At 42.5% G+C, this 19,046-nt stretch overlaps 1 protein-coding gene across 1 annotated transcript in view; it reads left to right on the forward strand.

Moving 5' to 3' along the window:
* The window catches only part of ANXA7 (annexin A7), a 30,505-nt gene that overhangs the window by 7,574 nt on the left and 3,885 nt on the right, over positions 1-19,046 (forward strand). Inside the window, exons 2-11 of the mRNA XM_083738443.1 lie at positions 1,409-1,463; positions 6,981-7,203; positions 8,332-8,427; positions 10,281-10,318; positions 13,022-13,124; positions 13,942-14,036; positions 14,693-14,806; positions 16,325-16,495; positions 18,263-18,433; positions 18,775-18,850. Coding sequence (XP_083594569.1) covers positions 1,410-1,463; positions 6,981-7,203; positions 8,332-8,427; positions 10,281-10,318; positions 13,022-13,124; positions 13,942-14,036; positions 14,693-14,806; positions 16,325-16,495; positions 18,263-18,433; positions 18,775-18,850 — 1,141 coding nt within the window. The 5' untranslated portion in view covers position 1,409. The remainder of the gene's footprint in view (positions 1-1,408; positions 1,464-6,980; positions 7,204-8,331; positions 8,428-10,280; positions 10,319-13,021; positions 13,125-13,941; positions 14,037-14,692; positions 14,807-16,324; positions 16,496-18,262; positions 18,434-18,774; positions 18,851-19,046) is intronic.

The following is a 19,046-nucleotide window of genomic DNA, read 5'->3' on the forward strand; positions in this document are numbered from 1 at the left end:
AGTTAAATGGGCAATGTAACAAAGTTAAATTTGCACCGGCAAATGTGCAAGGTTTAGCCATGGAAGAAGGGGATGTTTTCAGAAACAGGTTTGACTGTAGTCTGGTACAGGAATCTACAGATTTTGACTTGGCTCACTAGCAGGTCATAATTTATGGACACCTCTGACCCCTCACTTCCAAGTCCCCTGTATGTGCAAGAGTAAGTGTATTGCACAATTGCACCGTGACCACCTCCAGACTGCAGGGTGATGAGAATTGCCTAGTAGGAAGACGGGAATCTTCATATCTGGCCAAGTGACAAACAGGCTGGGGCTCAAAGCTTTGCACTGAGAAACACTTGGAGCTGTTTGTGACATTAAACCTCTCCTCCCCATTCCCATGTTAAAAGGAGTGGAGATTCTACTCCTTGGGGAGTAGATTTGTGGAGACTTGATTTACTGATCCAGCGATAAAGTGCACAGCCATGCCTCACCACTGCTTCTCTTCCAAGATTCAGAATTAGGAGGAATGTCTTAATTTAATTTTCATTGCTATGAAGCTTGGCAGAAGAGAGTCTGTTGTAACTGAATGCTACTCAGATAGCCTTAATATAAAAAAGGCAGATCCTTTTAAATTATCTCAAAAGCTTTTAAACTCCAGACTGTTTTTCCTAAAACACACACATAGTTTTCCACAGTCGAATGAACTACTCTGTTTCCTGCTTGGCATTACGTAACTGCCTTTGTGGAGGGTGTGGTCCTCATTTTTTACTTCAGGAGGATACACTGAAACATGGATTAATGACTCATTGTGAGATGGAAACATAGCTGGCTGGCCTTTAGTAAGCTCATATTATGTGACTTCAGTTCTCTGGGAAAACAGAAAATGCCTGAGAGGGCTATAGGCACTGTGGAGCTTGTGGAGGCTTGACTTCAATTCACCACCTCTGATTTCTAAGCTTTTAAGTCTTTCTCCCTTTTATATGGAGGCATGGTTAATATTGTACCCAGTTGCTCAGCAAGGAAAAAAAGGAACCTGCTTTTCTGTATTCTGATGAATGACTACCAAGGCCATAATATGGATGGCACATGCATTAAAACAGGACTGGGAAACCTTTTTGGCCCATGGACTAGATTGTTATCTCCCTCCAGCCCTTGTGGGTCAACTTTGACATGTGGGAGGGGCTACCACCTGTCATTTGCTCAACATCATGGTGGCTGATAGGTGGGTCCTGTCAAGTAGACCTGCCAAAGGTCTGTTTTGTGGCATATTCCCCCACAAGCAACATGCTGGTGAACCAGAACCCTACAGCGAGCAGCACCAACCAATGAACAGATTGTTATACCCTTCTGATGGTGAAGTGCTCACATGAGGAAATCACTTAACTCTTAAGTAAAAGCTCTCAAGTGCTTTTCTTTTGTCTTACAGAATGTCGTACCCAGGATATCCCCCTTCAGGTTACCCTGCTTTCCCTGGCTATCCTGTAAGTATTTACTGTATTTCAGTTCTCTCTCTTTTTTACACTTTAGCACAGCAATAGACAATGATGATTTGCATTGTTTTGCTATGTATTTAGTAGGCATAAAGGTTCAATCAGATGGTGCCTTTAAGCCAGGTATGGCTAATCTGTGGCCCTCCAGATGTTGTTGGAAATGGCCAATAGTCAGGGACAATGTGAGTTGGAGCTCAGCAACACCTGGAGAGTTGCAGGTTAGCCCCCAGTGGTTGAAGCAGTCCCAGGGTAGCTTTCTGGATCAATTTTATTTGGGTTTCAGACAGCTCCCAGAGATATTGCCAGTGCTTCTCGTCCAAGACCAGGACTACTGTAAGAACACTGAGGCTTGTGTTGTAACTATATATAATAACAAGCGCATATTATTGCTTAATAAAAATTAAATTGAATTTTTTTCCTGTTATTGACACAGATGTAATTTGAAAGGTGCAACTGGTCTAGAAATTATTTTATTGTTGCGAGCATTATTGCATTGTGTTGGTATTGGGTTTTGAAGTTGCAGAGGAAAAGAAAATGTTAAGAGTGTTTTGAATGGTTGTGCTGAAGGATATTGACTCACACACATCAATCTGCTTCTGTCATGCATAATGGCATATTCTGTCCTCCGAAGTGCTCTGAGGTTTCACCACATAAAAGCACAGTTTGTGCTTCTCCAGCAAATGCTCTCAATGGCACTTTTACTTCTTTATTTTTTTCCTGTTTCATGTTTACTCAATGGACACACATTGTTTCGCTCTTGTGTTCGTCCACTTCTTCATAATAGTATATTTTACTTCTGTTCATAATTTTTTTCTTGTTTCAGTGTTTATGCTTTAAATTCTTGTTTGGTCTTTTGTTCATGTTTGGTTTTGGCATTTTTTGTTTTGTTATAATGTTGCCTTTTATTTATAATCTTTAGTTTTGTCTACTATAATGCGTATTATTTTTACCAGTGTTTTTCTCATTCTCTCCCTCCTCCCTATTTTATTCATTGTGGTGTCCCCCCCCCCTTTTTGGCTGCTTTTTGTTTGTTTGTTCCATGTCTACATTTTATTTGTACTGTAATTCACTATTTTAACTGTTTGTTTTTATCTTTCCCATGAGTGATATGGTTGGTATTGTGAAAGAGTTTTTGCTTTTTTATTCAGGTAGCGTGGTGTATTACTAGATTTGTTTGTGTGTGTGTCTGGCAAAATTGTTTGTACTTCTGCATCTGAGCAGGAGGAGGGAGATTCACTACCACACTCCTTCAGGGCAATAAAATATTAATCAGTCCCAGAACCGTATATTGTAAATGTTTGTAGGTCTTAATCTACCATGAGACTGAACAGTCTCTACTGTATGATGTGCTTATTGCCCTCACTTCCTTTGTCTTGATGTTGATACTATATTTTTGGAATAGGTGTGGAATAAATGAATGAAAATGACTTTTATTCTTAGGGATGGTATGGTGAAGATGAGCATGCCTGCCTTAAGAATGATTCTGTGAACAAGGAGGTTCAAAGAAGCCCCAAGGAGGGCCCCTTTGCAGAACTGTTTATTAGCATGTTTTACTACCAGGTGGCGCTGTGGGTTAAAGCCTCAGCGCCTAGGACTTGCCGATCAAAAGGTCGGCGGTTCGAATCCCTGCGGCGGGGTGCGCTCCCGCTGCTCGGTCCCAGCGCCTGCCAACCTAGCAGTTCGAAAGCACCTCCAGCTGCAAGTAGATAAATAGGGACCGCTTACCAGCGGGAAGGTAAACGGCGTTTCCGTGTGCGGCTCTGGCTCGCCAGAGCAGCGATGTCACGCTGGCCACGTGACCCGGAAGTGTCTCCGGACAGCGCTGGCCCCTGGCCTCTTAAGTGAGATGGGCGCACAACCCCAGAGTCTGTCAAGACTGGCCCGTACGGGCAGGGGTACCTTTACCTTTACCTTACTACCTGAGTTGTAAATGTCTTACATCCTGAGTTGCTGAGACAAAGCAAATGTTGGACTCAGAAGCTTGACTCCCTAAGAGGCTCATTTCCTGGCTGATGTTAAAATTAAGTAAAGAATGTGTTAGATTGTTAGCCTTGAAAGAGGGATAGATTTATAGTTTAGAGGTGACCCGAGATAACGAGGAGAAATAGCAGATGATAGTTTAAGAACTAGTAAAAAAAAAGGTAAAGGGACCCCTGACCATTAGGTCCAGTCGCGGATGACTCTGAGGTTGCGGCGCTCATCTTGCTTTACTGGCCAAGGGAGCTGGCGTACAGCTTCCGGGTCATGTGGCCAGCATGACTAAGCCACTTCTGGTGAACCAGAGCAGCACATGGAAACACTGTTTACCTTCCCGCTAGAGTGGTACCTATTTATCTACTTGAAGTGCGTGCTTTCGAACTTCTAGGTTGGCAGGAGCAGGGACTGAGCAACGGGAGCTCACCCCGTTGTGGGGATTCGAACTGCCGACCTTCTGTTTGGCAAGCCCTAGGCTCTGTGGTTTAACCCACAGCGCCACACGCTAGTACGCAGGCTTAAATGCTGCATGAATATTATAAAACACACCGCTATTGTAAAAACTGCTAATTTGAATGGACATGGGATATATGCTATTGTTGGGGGTACATGTTTAGGAGCAAACATGATGTAGGCGGATCGGGAAGCCTGTAAACTGCAGTTTCTTAACCAATAGGAATTGTAGGAGGAATATTCAAACCATCTTAGGGTATAAATTATCTGTGATGTGAACTGGAATGTGCAATCCCCTCTTTCCAGCATGAGTTGCGGGGGGGGGGGTGGTGGGATGGTCTTTGCCCACAGTCTGCTTATGCTTGATCGTGGTGTAGACTTTCTCCTTTCAAAGAGAAATTTGAATCCCTCTGGGAAAGATCCCTGTTGTCCATAATAATTAATTGTCTGTTTCATTGCTCCTTTGGGATTTCTGATCAATGAAGTTTCTCTTTCTGTATTGATAACAGTAGGCGTTATGGTTGACCTTGCCTCTGTTACTTTAGTCCGAAGTCCAGTGTTGTGGGTAGGGTGAATAAGGGCCAGTGTTTACTCAGCCACAACCTCGGAGGCAGTTTCTGTATAGATCTGTATTTTTTCTGCTTCAGTGGTAGACTCCAACAGCTTTGCAGGATGGGATAATTTCACCATTTTGCAAAGTGCTTGGAAACTGGGTGCATGCGATGGAGCTTTCTCTGCCTCTCTGGCAAGCTCAGAGAGGAAGGGAGAAACACTCACAGGGGAGCCCAACTTCTGGCAACCTTGCAGAGCTGGGTATCTGTTTCTTTCTTTGCAAGATGCTTGTAGCCCAGGTGATAAGCAGGGAGTTTTCTGTCTTTCTCTCCTCTGAGCTTAGAGATCTTCAGTATAGTTTCTGACATCAAATGTTGTCAGAAGCTGTTCAGGTGGAAGAGGCAGAGGTATTCTCCATATCTGGTACTTGATGGTATGTAGTAGTGACATCCTCTCAATTGCAGTTGTTTAATCCACTTTTATTTTATTTTTTATATATATATATATATATATATATATATATATATATATATATATATAAATTAATCCACTTCTTGAAGAGGTTTCCCACTTCATGGACGATGAGCATTCCATGTTGGTATTCTGCTATCTTTGGAAGATGCACCTGTTTACGCAGTCATTCCCTTGACCTATCGACCTGAGTCTCCTGTTTTAGCTACTGTGTTGTTTTAATGCAATTGTTTTATGGTGTGTTTTTAAAAATGGCTGCGTAAACAGGTGCACCTTCCAAAGATAGCAGAATACCAACATGGAATGCTCATCGTCCATGAATTCATAATCCCTTTCAAAAACCATCTAAATTACTGATCATCACTACATTGTCTAGCTTTGGTTTCTTAACCATGCTTTCCATGAAATCTTAAGTGGGAAACTGTAAGCTTAAGAGCTCACTCCAAAACAGGATAAAAGATTTAAGGGAGTTGCAGTATACTGAGAAACTCTAGAAACAGAGATCCAATAACTATAGTCCTAAGCAAATCACTGGTCTATCTTCCTTAAATGAAACCATGCACAGAGCAAAACTAGCAACAGTTGGCATAAATGCACCAAATGCGGAACAAATAGTTTTATAAACATCTATTGAGGACACTACAAATTAACAAGGGAGATATTGGCTTACTTATAGGCCATAAATGGAACTAAATAGACCATATAAATCAAATACGCCCCACTTTCAAACCTCTTCAAGAAGTGGATTAAACAACTGCAGTTGAGAGGATGTCACTACTGATGTTGCTTTCTGTAGAATAGATACTGTTCCATCTTCTTGATGAAAACTTGTCTTAGTTACATGCATGCATACATATTGCAGAAGTTATTCTGAAATGTATGCTTTGAGTACATAAGAGGACTCCAAGATTGGAACTTTATTATACTGTCTCTGGTCCTGGCAAATGCATTTTGAATTTTACATTTACATTTTATTTTACATTAATAATAATAATAATAATAATAATAATAATAATAATAATAATAATTTATTATTTATACCCCACCCATCTGGCTGGGTTTCCCCAGCCACTCTGGGCGGCTTCCAACTGAATATTAAAAACAATACAGCATTAGACATTAAAAACTTCCCTAAAGAGGGCTGCCTTCAGTTGTCTTTTAAAAGTAAAATAGTTGTTTATTGCCTTGACATCTGCTGGGAGGGTGTTCCACAGGGCAGGCGCCACTACCGAGAAGGCCCTCTGCCTGGTTCCCTGTAACCTTACTTCTCGCAATGAGGGAACCGCCAGAAGGCCCTCGGCGCTGGATCTCAGTGTCTGGGCTGAACGATGGGGGTGGAGACGCTCCTTCAGGTATACAGGACTGAGGCCATTTAGGGCTTTAAAGGTCAGCACCAACACTGAATTGTGTTTGGAAACGTACTGGGAGCCAATGCAGATCTCTCAGAACCGGTGTTATGTGGTCTCGGCGGCCACTCCCAGTCACCAGTCTAGCTGCCGCATTCTGAATTAATTGCAGTTTCCGGGTCACCTTCAAAGGTAGCCCAACGTAGAGTGCATTGCAGTAGTCCAAGCGGGAGATAACCAGAGCATGCACCACTCTGGTGAGACAGTCCGCGGGCAGGTAGGGTCTTAGCCTGCGTACCAGATGGAGCTGGTAGACAGCTGCCCTGGACACAGAATTAACCTGTGCCTCCATGGACAACTGTGAGTCCAAAATGACTCCCAGGCTGCGCACCTGGTCCTTCAGGGGCACAGTTACCCCATTCAGGACCAGGGAATCCCCCACAACCGCCAGGGAATCCCCCACACCCCTGTCCCCCCAAAATTTATTGCATTAACTGTTTTAATGGTCAGGTTTGCACTGTATGTATTAGGCAAGCATATTTGTTCCATGTGTGATTATTATTTTTTTAAAGTACAGCAGAGTTGTTTTCTTTAATCCAGCAAGTGGTGGAGCTAAAGTGAGAGCCTCAGTATAGATTTTCAACTTTCTGTGACTTTCTCTAGGTCTTTCTTTCTCAACTGTGTTAACTCTTGATCTACTGCTTGTGTTTAGCCTACAGGGCAAGAGTCTACTTACCCACCTGCTGGTCAATATACTTACCCTGCTGCTCCTGGAGGCTTCCCACCTATGGGAGGTGGTGCATATCCTGCTGCTCCACCAGCTGGTGGCTTCCCAGGGGCTACAGGATACCCACCCGCACCTGGTGGGTACCCCCCTGCGCCTGCTGGATACCCTGGGGCTTCTCAGCCTGGTGGAATGCCAACTTATCCTGGAGGTAATGTGCTGAAACACTGTTGGCTGCTTATCTCTGCTGTAGTTGAATGCCTGTGTTTGGTGGCTTAAGAAATACAAGGTTGTACCCAACTGTTAGTGCAGGACCCTCAACCTGTGCAGCAAGGCTTCTTTTTCTACCCATCTATCCCCACACTCTCCAGATCTGCTCTGGAAGGTTGTGGAAACCCCCCAGAATGGGCTTGCGGAGGGTAGGCATGAGGAAGAGGAAGTACTTGACTAACGGGACAACTTCATACTAAACCCTAAGCAAGAAAGAAATGAATCAATGCTCTCAGTGAGGTGCTGGTTATGTTCTCTGTGTTTCAGAAAGGTCAGAGAAGCTTAGATGAAAAGAGCAAAGGTAAATGCTCAGCTCCCATTTGTCTTCCAATCAGGCACTGAACAGGGTAGGGAAGGACACTGCGTAACTGAGAGTGACTATTCAAGGCCACACACCAGTCCCAATCCCACATAGTGTTAGCTTACTGCATACTTGCCACCATTGGCCCCACATGAATTACTTTTTAAAAACCTACTATAAAACCAGAACCATGTTAAGGAATAGGTAAGCTTCAGACAAGGGTTGGCTTATCCAGACATACCTTTCCTTTGCTCTCTCCAGGAATAGTCCATGTGTCTGAGTGTGCCACCCCACTCCCCCCAGAGCTTTCCCTGCAACAATCCACTCTTTAAAGCTGAATTTGAGCAAATGGCAATTTGGGTTTTTTGAGGATTCCTATTTGCTCTGATTCAGCTTTAAAGACCAAAAAAGAAAGAAAGGTGCTCAGAAAAGTGTGGATAAGGCTGGCCCTTGAAACAGCTAGCCTTAACTCTGTCTGCTGAATGATTCTTTAACTTGCCCCCCCCCCCCCGCCCACAGCATGCAGTGAGCTGCCTGATTCATTTGGGGAAGTTCCTTACCCAATATAAAGGGGGGGAAATAATTAGAATTCTGGTAGTGAGCACAAGTAATATAGGTTTTCAAACAGACATTAAATCAACTGAGCATTTTCTAGCTCTTTAAATTGATGTATTAACTATATATTTTGTACTTTGTGATTGAAATATTTTGGTTGCACTTGCATGGTATCAGATTTTTAAATTATTTTTTAAAATGTATTTATTCCAGGCGCTGGGTTTGGAGTACCTTCAAATGGTTCTGGCTATGGCTATCCGCAGCCTCCAACCCAAAATTATATGGGAGGTGGACCAGCACAAGTACCAGGTATTGAACGACTATTGTGATTGGATATGGAAAGGATAAATCATTCTGTTTATGGGTTTAGAGGTGGAATGCACCTGTAAAATATGAGACTAGTGAAGCAAACTTGTATCTGTAAGTCTTACTGTAAGTCTGTATTCCACTGCTGAAACACAAAATAGTAGTTAAGTACTGTTACCCACTGCCTTGTGGGACATCTTCAGGAGAAGAAAAGGCCAAGGAAGAAACCCTACGCAAATTTGAAATGAAGTCCCTAAGATGGTTGGATGGGGCTTTGTACACCTCCTTCTGGCAACTCCTGCAGCCAAGCTGGTGCCAAATGTATTGCTCTGCTTTCCTTGGGGCCACATCCTTGACACTGCGGGGCGGGGCGGGGTGGCGGTTCTTGTCATCTAGGAAGCCCAGGACCTCCATACACACCGCCCAGGCCTCTGCCTCAGAGAGGTCACTTCGATGTTGCTAACATACCAGAAACAATGTGAGAGGCAACAGCTCTGAACTACCAGTCTCTGCAGCCACAGCAGGTGCTGTGATTCTCCAGTAGTTTGACTTCAACCCCAGAAGCGCACTTCATGGTCTCTCGAGACAGACGAATGCCTGCAACTCTTGCACCGGCCTCATGTATAATCCCATGTGGGGACAGTGATTCACAGAAACAGCATTTATGCACAGCCCCAGCTGGCTTGTGAGTCCACTAGTGGTCCTGTATGATCCTGGATTGCATGGATGCTGCCGTAGTTGGCTCCTATCGTTAATGTTAATCTGCTCAGTGGCAATGCAGATATGACATGACACCCTAGTAAATACTAACCAGGAAAAGGAGGGGGGAAATTGGTGCAAAAAAGCGAGAGGGAACCTGTAAATTTGTTCCAGTTACAGATAGGTAGCCATGTTGGTCTGCCATAGTCAAAACAAAACAAAAATCCTTCCAGTAGCACCTTAAAGACCAACTAAGTCAGTTCTTGGTATGAGCTTTCGTGTGCATGCACACTTCTTCAGATACACTGAAACAGAAGTTTCCAGACCCTTCTATATAGTAATTACAACTTATCACCAAACTTAAAACCATGGAGAAACCTGGCCTGAACAAAGACCTTGGATTCTTATCTCATTATACATGACAAAGCCATTTTTCACCTTTTCACCCCTCACTTCTTCCTGTAAGACCTATTGCAGTCGTTAAGAGTCGTCAACAGGCTCATCACAGCTATCTGCCAATCACCCATTCCCACCACCCTTCTGAGTAATACCCCTCCCCACCTTCTCACTATATAGAAGGGTCTGGAAACTTCTGTTTCAGTGTATCTGAAGAAGTGTGCATGCACACGAAAGCTCATACCAAGAACTGACTTAGTTGGTCTTTAAGGTGCTACTGGAAGGAATTTTTTTTGTTCTGTAAATTTGTGGCATTCCTCCTCATCTTGGTTATCCTGCTGTTAATGCCACATCTGCACTGTGCCTTACTGAAGTCCCACTTCCTTACCTTGTGTCAGAAAGGACCTTGGAAATAAAGATAGGGAGTTCCAGGCTGCAAGTGATAGTGTTTTAATGGTCAGCTTTGCATCCAGCAAGTATTTCTTCCATGCACAGCTCCCTGAAGGGAGCAGGAGATGCAAGGAAAGAGACAGAAATCCAAAATGTGATTGAAAGTGACACAGTTTGGTGGGTGCTCATGTCACTGTGAAGCCTGCTGGCTGCTTTGCAAGTCCTGAAGTTCTCCCTGATCTGCATGAGGAAATATTAGCTGAAAACCAGTGCATGAATCAGTAGCAGACTTCACATTTTGCTGTGATGATATTTTATGCACACAGCATGGCAACAATAACATCTTATTTCAATTTTCTATTTTTCTTAAGCTGGGTATCCAGGTGGACCAACTCCAACACCACCTCAGGTATGTCATTTGTATTATAAAATGGGAAAATGTTGTTGGTTTTATTTGATCATGGTGGGGAATGCAAATTGTTTTGACAAAGAAAAAATGTTGTGGTCCAGTTCTGCAGATCAGTATAGAAAACTACTCACTTGTGTATGCAGCATATTTGAATACACCTCTTGGAGTTTGGCTTGAGAAGCCAGAGAATAACTGAGTCCCTCAGTCTTAGGGGGCAAGCTTTCCTTTTGAGGGAAACCAAGCTAAGCAAACTTAGTGTTGTATTGGCTAGGTTGTTGCAAGGGCTCTGGGTGGACAAATAGAAACAGTTTAAACTACAAAAAGGTATGCTTAATGAAAGTATGTGAAAAACTTTCTAGGGGAGGTTGTGGAATCTCAGCTCAGGCGTACGCAAGCCGTAATTCCAGTGTGTGTCAAATTACCTACCTCCCTTCCTTGTTTTGTGATAACCATAGTTTTGTGATAACCATTGCCATATGTGGCAAACCATCGTTGCTGCATATTTTGCCTCCAGGCCTGAATTGGAAACCATGATTTGAAATGGGTTTCCAATTATGGTTTGGAGAGGCACTTATAATGATTTTGCTTGCCTGATTTTGAATAAACTGTTGTTATCATGAATCGGGAAGGACGGTAGATGAATTGGAGTACGCAAGGAGAAGATCGCTTGGGCAAGCTTGAGCTGTAGCCTTCCATGTGAAAGAAAGAGCTGGGGGCAAATAATAATAATAATTGTCAAAATAGTAATATTTAAATAGAGGGGAAAGTTTGATATTAGTTTTTTAAAATCTGCTTTTAAATTTAATGCTAATAAAACCCTTCTGCACTAGCCATTTCTAAAGGCCTGCCATGTTTTGAGAATTGCAGCCTTGATGATTCCAGTGTGGTAACTTGGAACATAATAGATTTTGGCAAAAGTTACACTTCACAAGAGGGTGGTTTCCCTTGAGGTTCAGGCCACTCTTGCTTTGGAGTAGACATAGTGAGCCCTTGTTCTCAGAATTCAGGATCCCAGTTCATCACAGGACCCTCCTAGGGGCTTCTTCTACCACCTCCTTGTGCTCAAATTCCTCCTCCTTCCTTCTCTTAGACTGGCCCCTGTACACAGTTGACACAGGCAGTGCCGTTGCCTCTTGCCTCACCCAATAAACTTTCCTTTGACTCCCAAGGGAGTGAGGGATTGCCACCCTCCTACTTATCGTTGAGTCAGCTGCTTTAAAAGAGGGTTAGACAAATCCATTAAGGATATCAACATTAGCCATGATGCATGTGTTCTGCCTCCACAGTCAGAGGCTGTATGCTTCTGAATACCAGTTGCTGGAAACCGCAGGAGGGGAGAAGGCTGTTGGGCATGCAAACTTCCCACAGGCATCTATTTGGGCACTATGAGAACAGGATGCCGGACTAGATGCCTGATCCAGTATCAATCAATCAAACCTTTATTGCATTAGCATACAGCCATAGCAAAATAAGACAAAAATGCTAGAGACAAGCAACCAAACAAAATTCAAAGCGATATTACTGGCGTTATGACATTTAAATTACCCTAAGACAATAATGTAAAGATTTAGTTGCCAGCACCAGGAATCTAAAATGCGGATGCATATAAAGCATATAATGGCCCCCAAAAAGGCTCGGCACATTAGGTTAAAAAGGTAATAAAAAGAATTCAAACAGGTCCAGGTCTAGGACACACTACCCAGTCAGAGTAGCCCTGAGTTTCAAAGCCTGCACTATAAAGATTGCCACCCCACGTGAAATTTGGGGATTTGCGTCCACAAGAAGCGATTTCAAACAGTCTTCCTTAGATGTGATGGTGGACGGAATCAAGAGGAGGAGCTTAGTTCTTATTAGCTCATAAATAGGGCAGTAGAAAAAGAAATGTATGAAGTCCTCTACTTCATTCATTGTGCATGGACATAGACGCTGAGTAATAGGGGTCTTAGAGTAAATCCCCTGCAAGAAGGCCGTGGGTATAGAATGGAAACGGGCCATGGTAAACGCTCTTCTCAAATTGGGCTCCGTCAGGTCTATCAAGTAGTTGGCAAGTGATCTTACCACTTTCACTTTAGGGAGCCACATGGAGAGGCAAGCTGTGGTGGACTGTGCCCGGTCCATGGCCTCGTCTCTTGTAAGAATCCAGGCCCGGATTTTATGTTGGTCCCAAGATGACAGCGTGTCAAGGTCTGGGAGGGAGTAGCGTGCAGTAATAGACTCCATGGCCTTGGACCATTTGTTGCTATGAGAACAAGTTAAAAAGGCCTGATCCAGTAGGCTCTTAGTAGGTTCTTACATTATCTTCCTGTGCCTGTGTTCCTGTTGAAAGCCCCAAATGCTGTGGAGCTTTTCCTGCAGCTGCATCTTCAGTTGTTCTCTCCTTCTCCCTCTCTTCGCCTCAAGCCTATCTCTCCCTCTCTGTGTTTCTGTTTTGACTCTGAATGCTAAGGGAGGAGATGTGTCCTCCAGCCTGAAATTGATTGCTGGGGAAATTTCCTGCAAATACTTATAAAGGCTTGAGCCGACAACAGGTGCCCCATCATATTAGTAAACCGATTCTGTTCATCTGGAATATATTGGCCTCCCGACTGCTTAGGATGTCTCTCCTTTCCCTCTAAAGTACTGTTGCCTAAGATTTCATTGTTGAGATTGAATAAGCATTTCACATGGATCAATAACATGGTAAAACAGATTTCTCAATCTCAGCCTGCAGCCATGACTCAACATATGCAAGGCACAATTCGACCAGCTCCGAACTTTGATGCAGGGCGGGATGCAGAAATTCTGCGCAAGGCTATGAAAGGGTTTGGTAAGAGCGGTTTTGTGTTTCATACAGTGTTCGTGTTTAAACTTGTGTAGGCCCAGAAACCAAACACTCTTCTCTACCTTAATCCTGCACGTCTCTCACTAGATCCTTCCAACACTTGTATATATTTTAACCATAGTCTTTAACATAACTTGGGGTGCAAATTAGCCTTTCACTCTACAACCCGAATTGTTTATATGGAATATTTTTTTCAACATGGCTTCCTCTTTCCATGGCTTGGTTTCCATTTTGGATTTTTAAAAATAGAAATACAGGCAACAGTGAAAAAGAGCAGCAAGACTTGGGATAGATGGGTCTGTAGAGCGGGGCATGAAGAATCGTAACCATGAGAGAGTATTGCACAATATGCAGGGCGCTAGATGCTCCTCAAGACTGTCTTTGGCAGGGAACTCCCTTGTTTAAAGTGTATCCAACACTGTCCAGGGCAGATTTTGGTGGTGCCTGATTTGGTGGCTGCAGGTGGGAGGAGAGGAGGGTGAATTTCCATTGTATAAGAGAACTCCATTTGCACCAAGTTGGATTCTACCCCAGAGCTTTTGTCAGATGTCCCCGGGTTTGAAATCTTTTCCCTACATTGTGCATTGCTAAATACCTGTTTTAAGCAAGCCTATCTCGCTGCATTCAAACTCTGCAGTGAAGTGCTAGTTTCATTTTGTACAGGAAATCTATGAATGTGAGCAGTTTGCAAAGTCTCTGTACTAAAGCAGTGTTTTTGCCTGATTTACACCTTGGGGTGTACAATAAAAGGGATGAAATGGCTTGATACGAGACTACACTGAGTTGCCTTCTTGCTCCCTAGGAACGGATGAACAGGCAATCATTGATGTTGTGTCCAACCGCTCCAATAGTCAGAGACAGCAAATTAAGGCTGCTTTCAAGACCATGTATGGCAAGGTATGATTGCTGGTGATTTTGTTTTAGTCATAATAATGAAAAGCAAATCAGCAGCTGGTACAGCATATGGACAGCTTCTGTGCTTAACTGTCGTGAGCAGAGTGAGGTCTGTAATTTAACTTCATTTCTTTGTCAAATACTGGACCCTCCCCCTGTAGTGGTTTTCAAGAAAGCTAGGAGTGGACATAGCCTCTGGCTGTGCTTTACTAGTATAATGTGTAACAGTGAAGTGTTGACAGTAGCTTCGTGTTCAGTATGTGCTGAGTGATGTAACCTATTTCAGACAGCGGCTTCTCCTATCATAGAAGATTCCAAATAGCTCTTTGACATAAAAAGTCAGTATGGGCCTTGTTGAGGTACTAGTATTGACATACAAGGCACATGTCTACAACACACCAACTCTTTTGCATTCTGCTGTATAAAATAAAATAGTAATTGATTCTAAAATGGCTGCCTGTGTTATGATCCCCTAGTTTCAAAGAAGTTTTAAATTGATTTATCATGATTACTGCCTTCATTTTCTGTCTTGAAAATATGTCTCACTAGACTTCAGTAAACATTGATTTGCCAGCAGCTGAACTGTACATTTTCAGTCTGTGTGCACATGCATATTTTATGAATGTATGTCTTTCTGATACCACTTTGTAATTGGACAGGATTTAATTAAAGACCTGAAGTCGGAGCTAAGTGGAAATATGGAAGAGCTGATCCTTGCACTGTTCATGCCAAGTACCTACTATGATGCTTGGAGTTTGCGGCATGCCATGAAGGTATGATTTTCACTGGCATTTATTTTCATGTAAAATGATCACATTAACTGTAAAGGACTGCAAATGCTCAACTAGATCAAAGTCATTTCAAAATTTATTTTCAGTAATAAAGGTGAAAATTGTGTTAATAGTTTTTAAAATTAAGGAATATATACACTGTGCATTTCCAGAATATTCATAGACAAATGCAACCTGCTCCCTCTCTCTCAAAATTACGGCAAATCTCTCATAAAAATAGGCCCCAATGCCTGTCTTGCAAAATTAACCATGGTCCTCTGTTTTGCATATTATTTTGTGCTACTCACAGAACCCCACTTTTTTCTTATTCACTTGGCTTTCAGTCAGAGTCAGAGATGATTGTTCTTCCCTCTCCCAGTTCTTTATTCCACCCCCCACCCTGTTGGGGGAATGGAGCACATGTGCAATCCAGGAACACCTTGTGCTTGGCAGAAACAAATAAACCATCAAATTAACACCCTGCACCCCCACCCCCAAATCCATTGGAATCCACTCCTGGTTTTCTCCTCAGCCCCCTTCAGTTCTCCAGAAAGGCAGGTTGGGAGTGGCAAGAGCTGGGGTGGGGAGGCAGGTGAGAGAAACTTTTAATGTCAGGCATACAGAAGGAGAGTGATGCTTCTGCCACCCTCAGCCAACAAGTCAGATATGCAGCGCTGGCTTGTCACCAGTAGCAGGGCTGGGTGACTATGATTGATCTAGATGCAGAAATACCTGTAAGACAACTGTGGGAGTACTTCAGGAGGGAGGCAGGAATGCTCACTCTGTGAATTTAAGCTACAGTCTAGTTGAAAATATTGCTCCACTGACAATGAATGAAACCTGTGCAAAGAGCATAGCAGTGCCCAAGTGTAATTTATATGTACATGGTACCGATTTCTAACATGAATCTCCCCACACATCCCTTAGTTATTTTAAGAAATGGAGAAGGCCTTCTATGTTCTGAATAACTGAAGGATTGATTGGTGTCCTTGCTTTCTTTGCTCAAGCTCCTTACATTTCTGGCTGCATGACTTCTATATATACCCAGATATGGAAATATGTATGTGTTAGAGATACAAGTGACAAAAGCCCTATAGACACAGTTCCCTGGCTGTAGCCAGCTGAATTTTACTAACGCATAGACCCATTAAAATTAGTAGACCTAAGTCATGTTTGCCCGTGCTTGTGCCTGCATCCTGTTCATTTCTAGTGAGACCATCACTGGATTATGCTCTTAGATTATAATACTTTTCTTCTGTAACAAACCTTGGGAACTATTGGTAGCTGGTTGCTAAATGAAGCAAGTTTGTCGGGTTGTTTTTTTTTTGCATGAGCTGAAAGATGCACAATGGCTTGCAACATGATCTAGTTGAATGAAGCAATATGGCTCAGATGTTCCTACAGTACAAAAAAGTGATCAATCTTCTTTCTAATGTAATAAAACAATTAGATGTTCTGGTCAGCTTTCCGAGCAGCCTGCATTGAGGTAATGTCTGTAGTGCTTTGTTTCTCTGCCTGCAGGGTGCAGGCACACAGGAGAATGTGCTGATTGAGATTCTGTGCACAAGGACAAACCAGGAGATTCGAGAAATTGTCAGATGTTACAACAATGAATTTGGAAGAGATATCGAGCATGATATTCGGTCCGATACGTCAGGACACTTTGAACGATTACTTGTATCTATGTGCCAGGTAGGATGAACAACCACCTTCTGTTACATTTATGTTTACCTTGTTCTCGATAACAAGGCCACCATATAAGTATCTAGTTTGCGCCGAGTACAGTTCCAGCTGTAGGTTTTCCACCCCTTTTGAAATGTATCCCGGGTTAGGTACCATTCCTTGTATGAAATAGGATTTGATGATAGGACTAGGCTTTTTCTATCAGATGGAGATTTCAGATACCTATCTCTTGAAGTAAATGGTTTTGACTTAACATGACCCTCTAGGACCCAATCAATGTGACATCCAGCTCTGAAGGAGACCTATTACTGAGGAATAATATTATTGAATAAAACAGACACAATAGATCAGTAGCTCCCAATTAGCTTAGTACTGTGGACCCCCATTTTTCAAAATCCAAGTCACAGACGTACTTTTGAAAATGTGGTAGTTTTTGTTATGTGAATGGTGCCACCATACCCTTCAATATGTCCCAGCACAAAAACCAGGATGTGTGTCTTCTGGGCTGTGCTCCTGCACGAGTCATTTGGCCCACACACAAACATGGTGCCCAAAAACGTGTGTTTTGGTGCACCGCAATGTTGTGTATCAGGCTGTGATCTCATGTGTGAGCATGGCACTCAAAAACGGGATGTCTTGGACAATTTTTTTTCTCTTAGATGCAACCAAAGTACTGTGTTAAATAGACCTGTTCCATCTTGCCCAAACCAAAACTCTGACTTGGAATACATCTCTCCTAACCAGTTCAACCCGTTAATGTGTTGATACAGGCACAGATCATGGACCAGGCCTCCTCTTTCTGCACATTGTATTGAATTTTTTTTTAAAGGCACATTTATTAATGTGCTGCCATTCTTTCATGTCTTGCTCTCTGGTGGGGGCGACGGATCCTTTGGTCCTCCAGATGATGAAGGACTCCAGCTCTAGTCTGCATGGGTCACTGATGATGGGAGGTTTAGTCCAGCAACATTTAGAGAGCTGCAGGTTCCCGCACCCTCTTTCTGGGAACAAAATTGGTTCATTTCAATGCTTACAATCTTACAGTGCCAAGAAAGTTTGAAACTAGTCTGTCTTTCCAGCTCAGTTTAAATTTCTCCCCTAAGTGATTGTCATTGTTGATGAAAATAAAAGTATTGGACTAGTCTGTTGTTAACTGATAGAAAGATAAATAGTTTGGTCATGTTAGTAATATTTATCTTACACTGTGGCTCTGCTTAATTTAGCTACCACTGTAATGTGCAAGTATTAATTTCTAATTTCTCCCTGGTCACAGTTACCAGTAGCTTTAAATATAAATTAAACTGGGGGGGTGCAATTTTGCCTTGTCCTCTAGACGATTTAAATTATGAGATGACTGAACAGTTGATCTTAGGTTTGCTCATTTTGTTTTGCATATTTGTGGAGCCATACCTGTGTTCAGACAAGGATACTGTAAAGCATAAATGGAGGCCAGATGTTTAATCATTTGATTTGCTATGTCTAAATGAAAGAGAAAAGGGAATCACCATGCTTATACTTCATTTTTAAATAGTTGAAGGCAACTTGCAAGCAAGGCTAGTACAGTAAGCCTGCAACTCACACCTGTGTACTTGGCAAAAAAGTAAATTAAAAGAGGGTGGGCAGCCAGGGAAAAAGACTTGGCAATCCTGCCTGCCACTGACCCCAATGAGTTCTGACTATACACAATTTCTGCTGTGATCCCTGGAATGTAACCCCTGCATAAGTTGTGGGCTTACTGTATATAATAGTAGTAATGAATATTTTTCTCTCCTACAGGGTAATCGGGATGAGAATCAAACTGTGGATTACCAAAAGGCTCAACAAGATGCCCAGCGCCTTTTCCAAGCTGGTGAAGGGAAGCTGGGGACTGATGAGTCTGCCTTCAATATGGTCCTGGCAACTAGAAGCTTTCCCCAGCTGAAAGCCACAATTGAAGCCTACTCTCAGGTAGACAAGAAGGGGAGGGCATTTGTGTGGACTAGACAGGACTGGATTTGGCTTTCATCAGTTCTTTGGCTAAAAAAATTAACACTTCCTACTTAATATTTCCTACTTCTTTCTTTTTTCCTTTCCTTCTCCTCCTGCGATGCGGCTACATTTTTAATATTTTAATGTTTCAATATTTTAATGTTGTATTTTAATTTTGTTTTTAAGTTGTAATCATTCAACTTGTTTTTATTATTGCTTGTAAGCGCTTCGAGCCCGGCCTTGACTGGGGAGGGTGGGGTATAAATAAAAAATTATTATTATTATTATTATTATTATTATTATTATTATTATTTTTGCAGGTTGCTAACCGAGATTTATTAAGCAGCATTGGCCGGGAGTTTTCAGGAAATGTAGAACGTGGTTTGAAGGCTATCGGTAAGGGACTTTTCCTGCATTTCATTGTTCAATGAGGTCATTTTTATGGGCAATTTATTTACCAAGCACCTACAACTATTAGGTGCTGGAAACTTCAGATTAATGAGCATTAGCTGGGGCTTCAGTGCCCTTCCCAGACCTGTAAAATAATTTATGCAAAATAAGAGGACTGATGTCAGTTACTTAATTTGCACAT

This window comes from Podarcis gaigeae (genome assembly GCF_964106915.1).
Source record: "Podarcis gaigeae genome assembly, chromosome: 5".
Lineage (NCBI taxonomy): Eukaryota > Metazoa > Chordata > Lepidosauria > Squamata > Lacertidae > Podarcis > Podarcis gaigeae.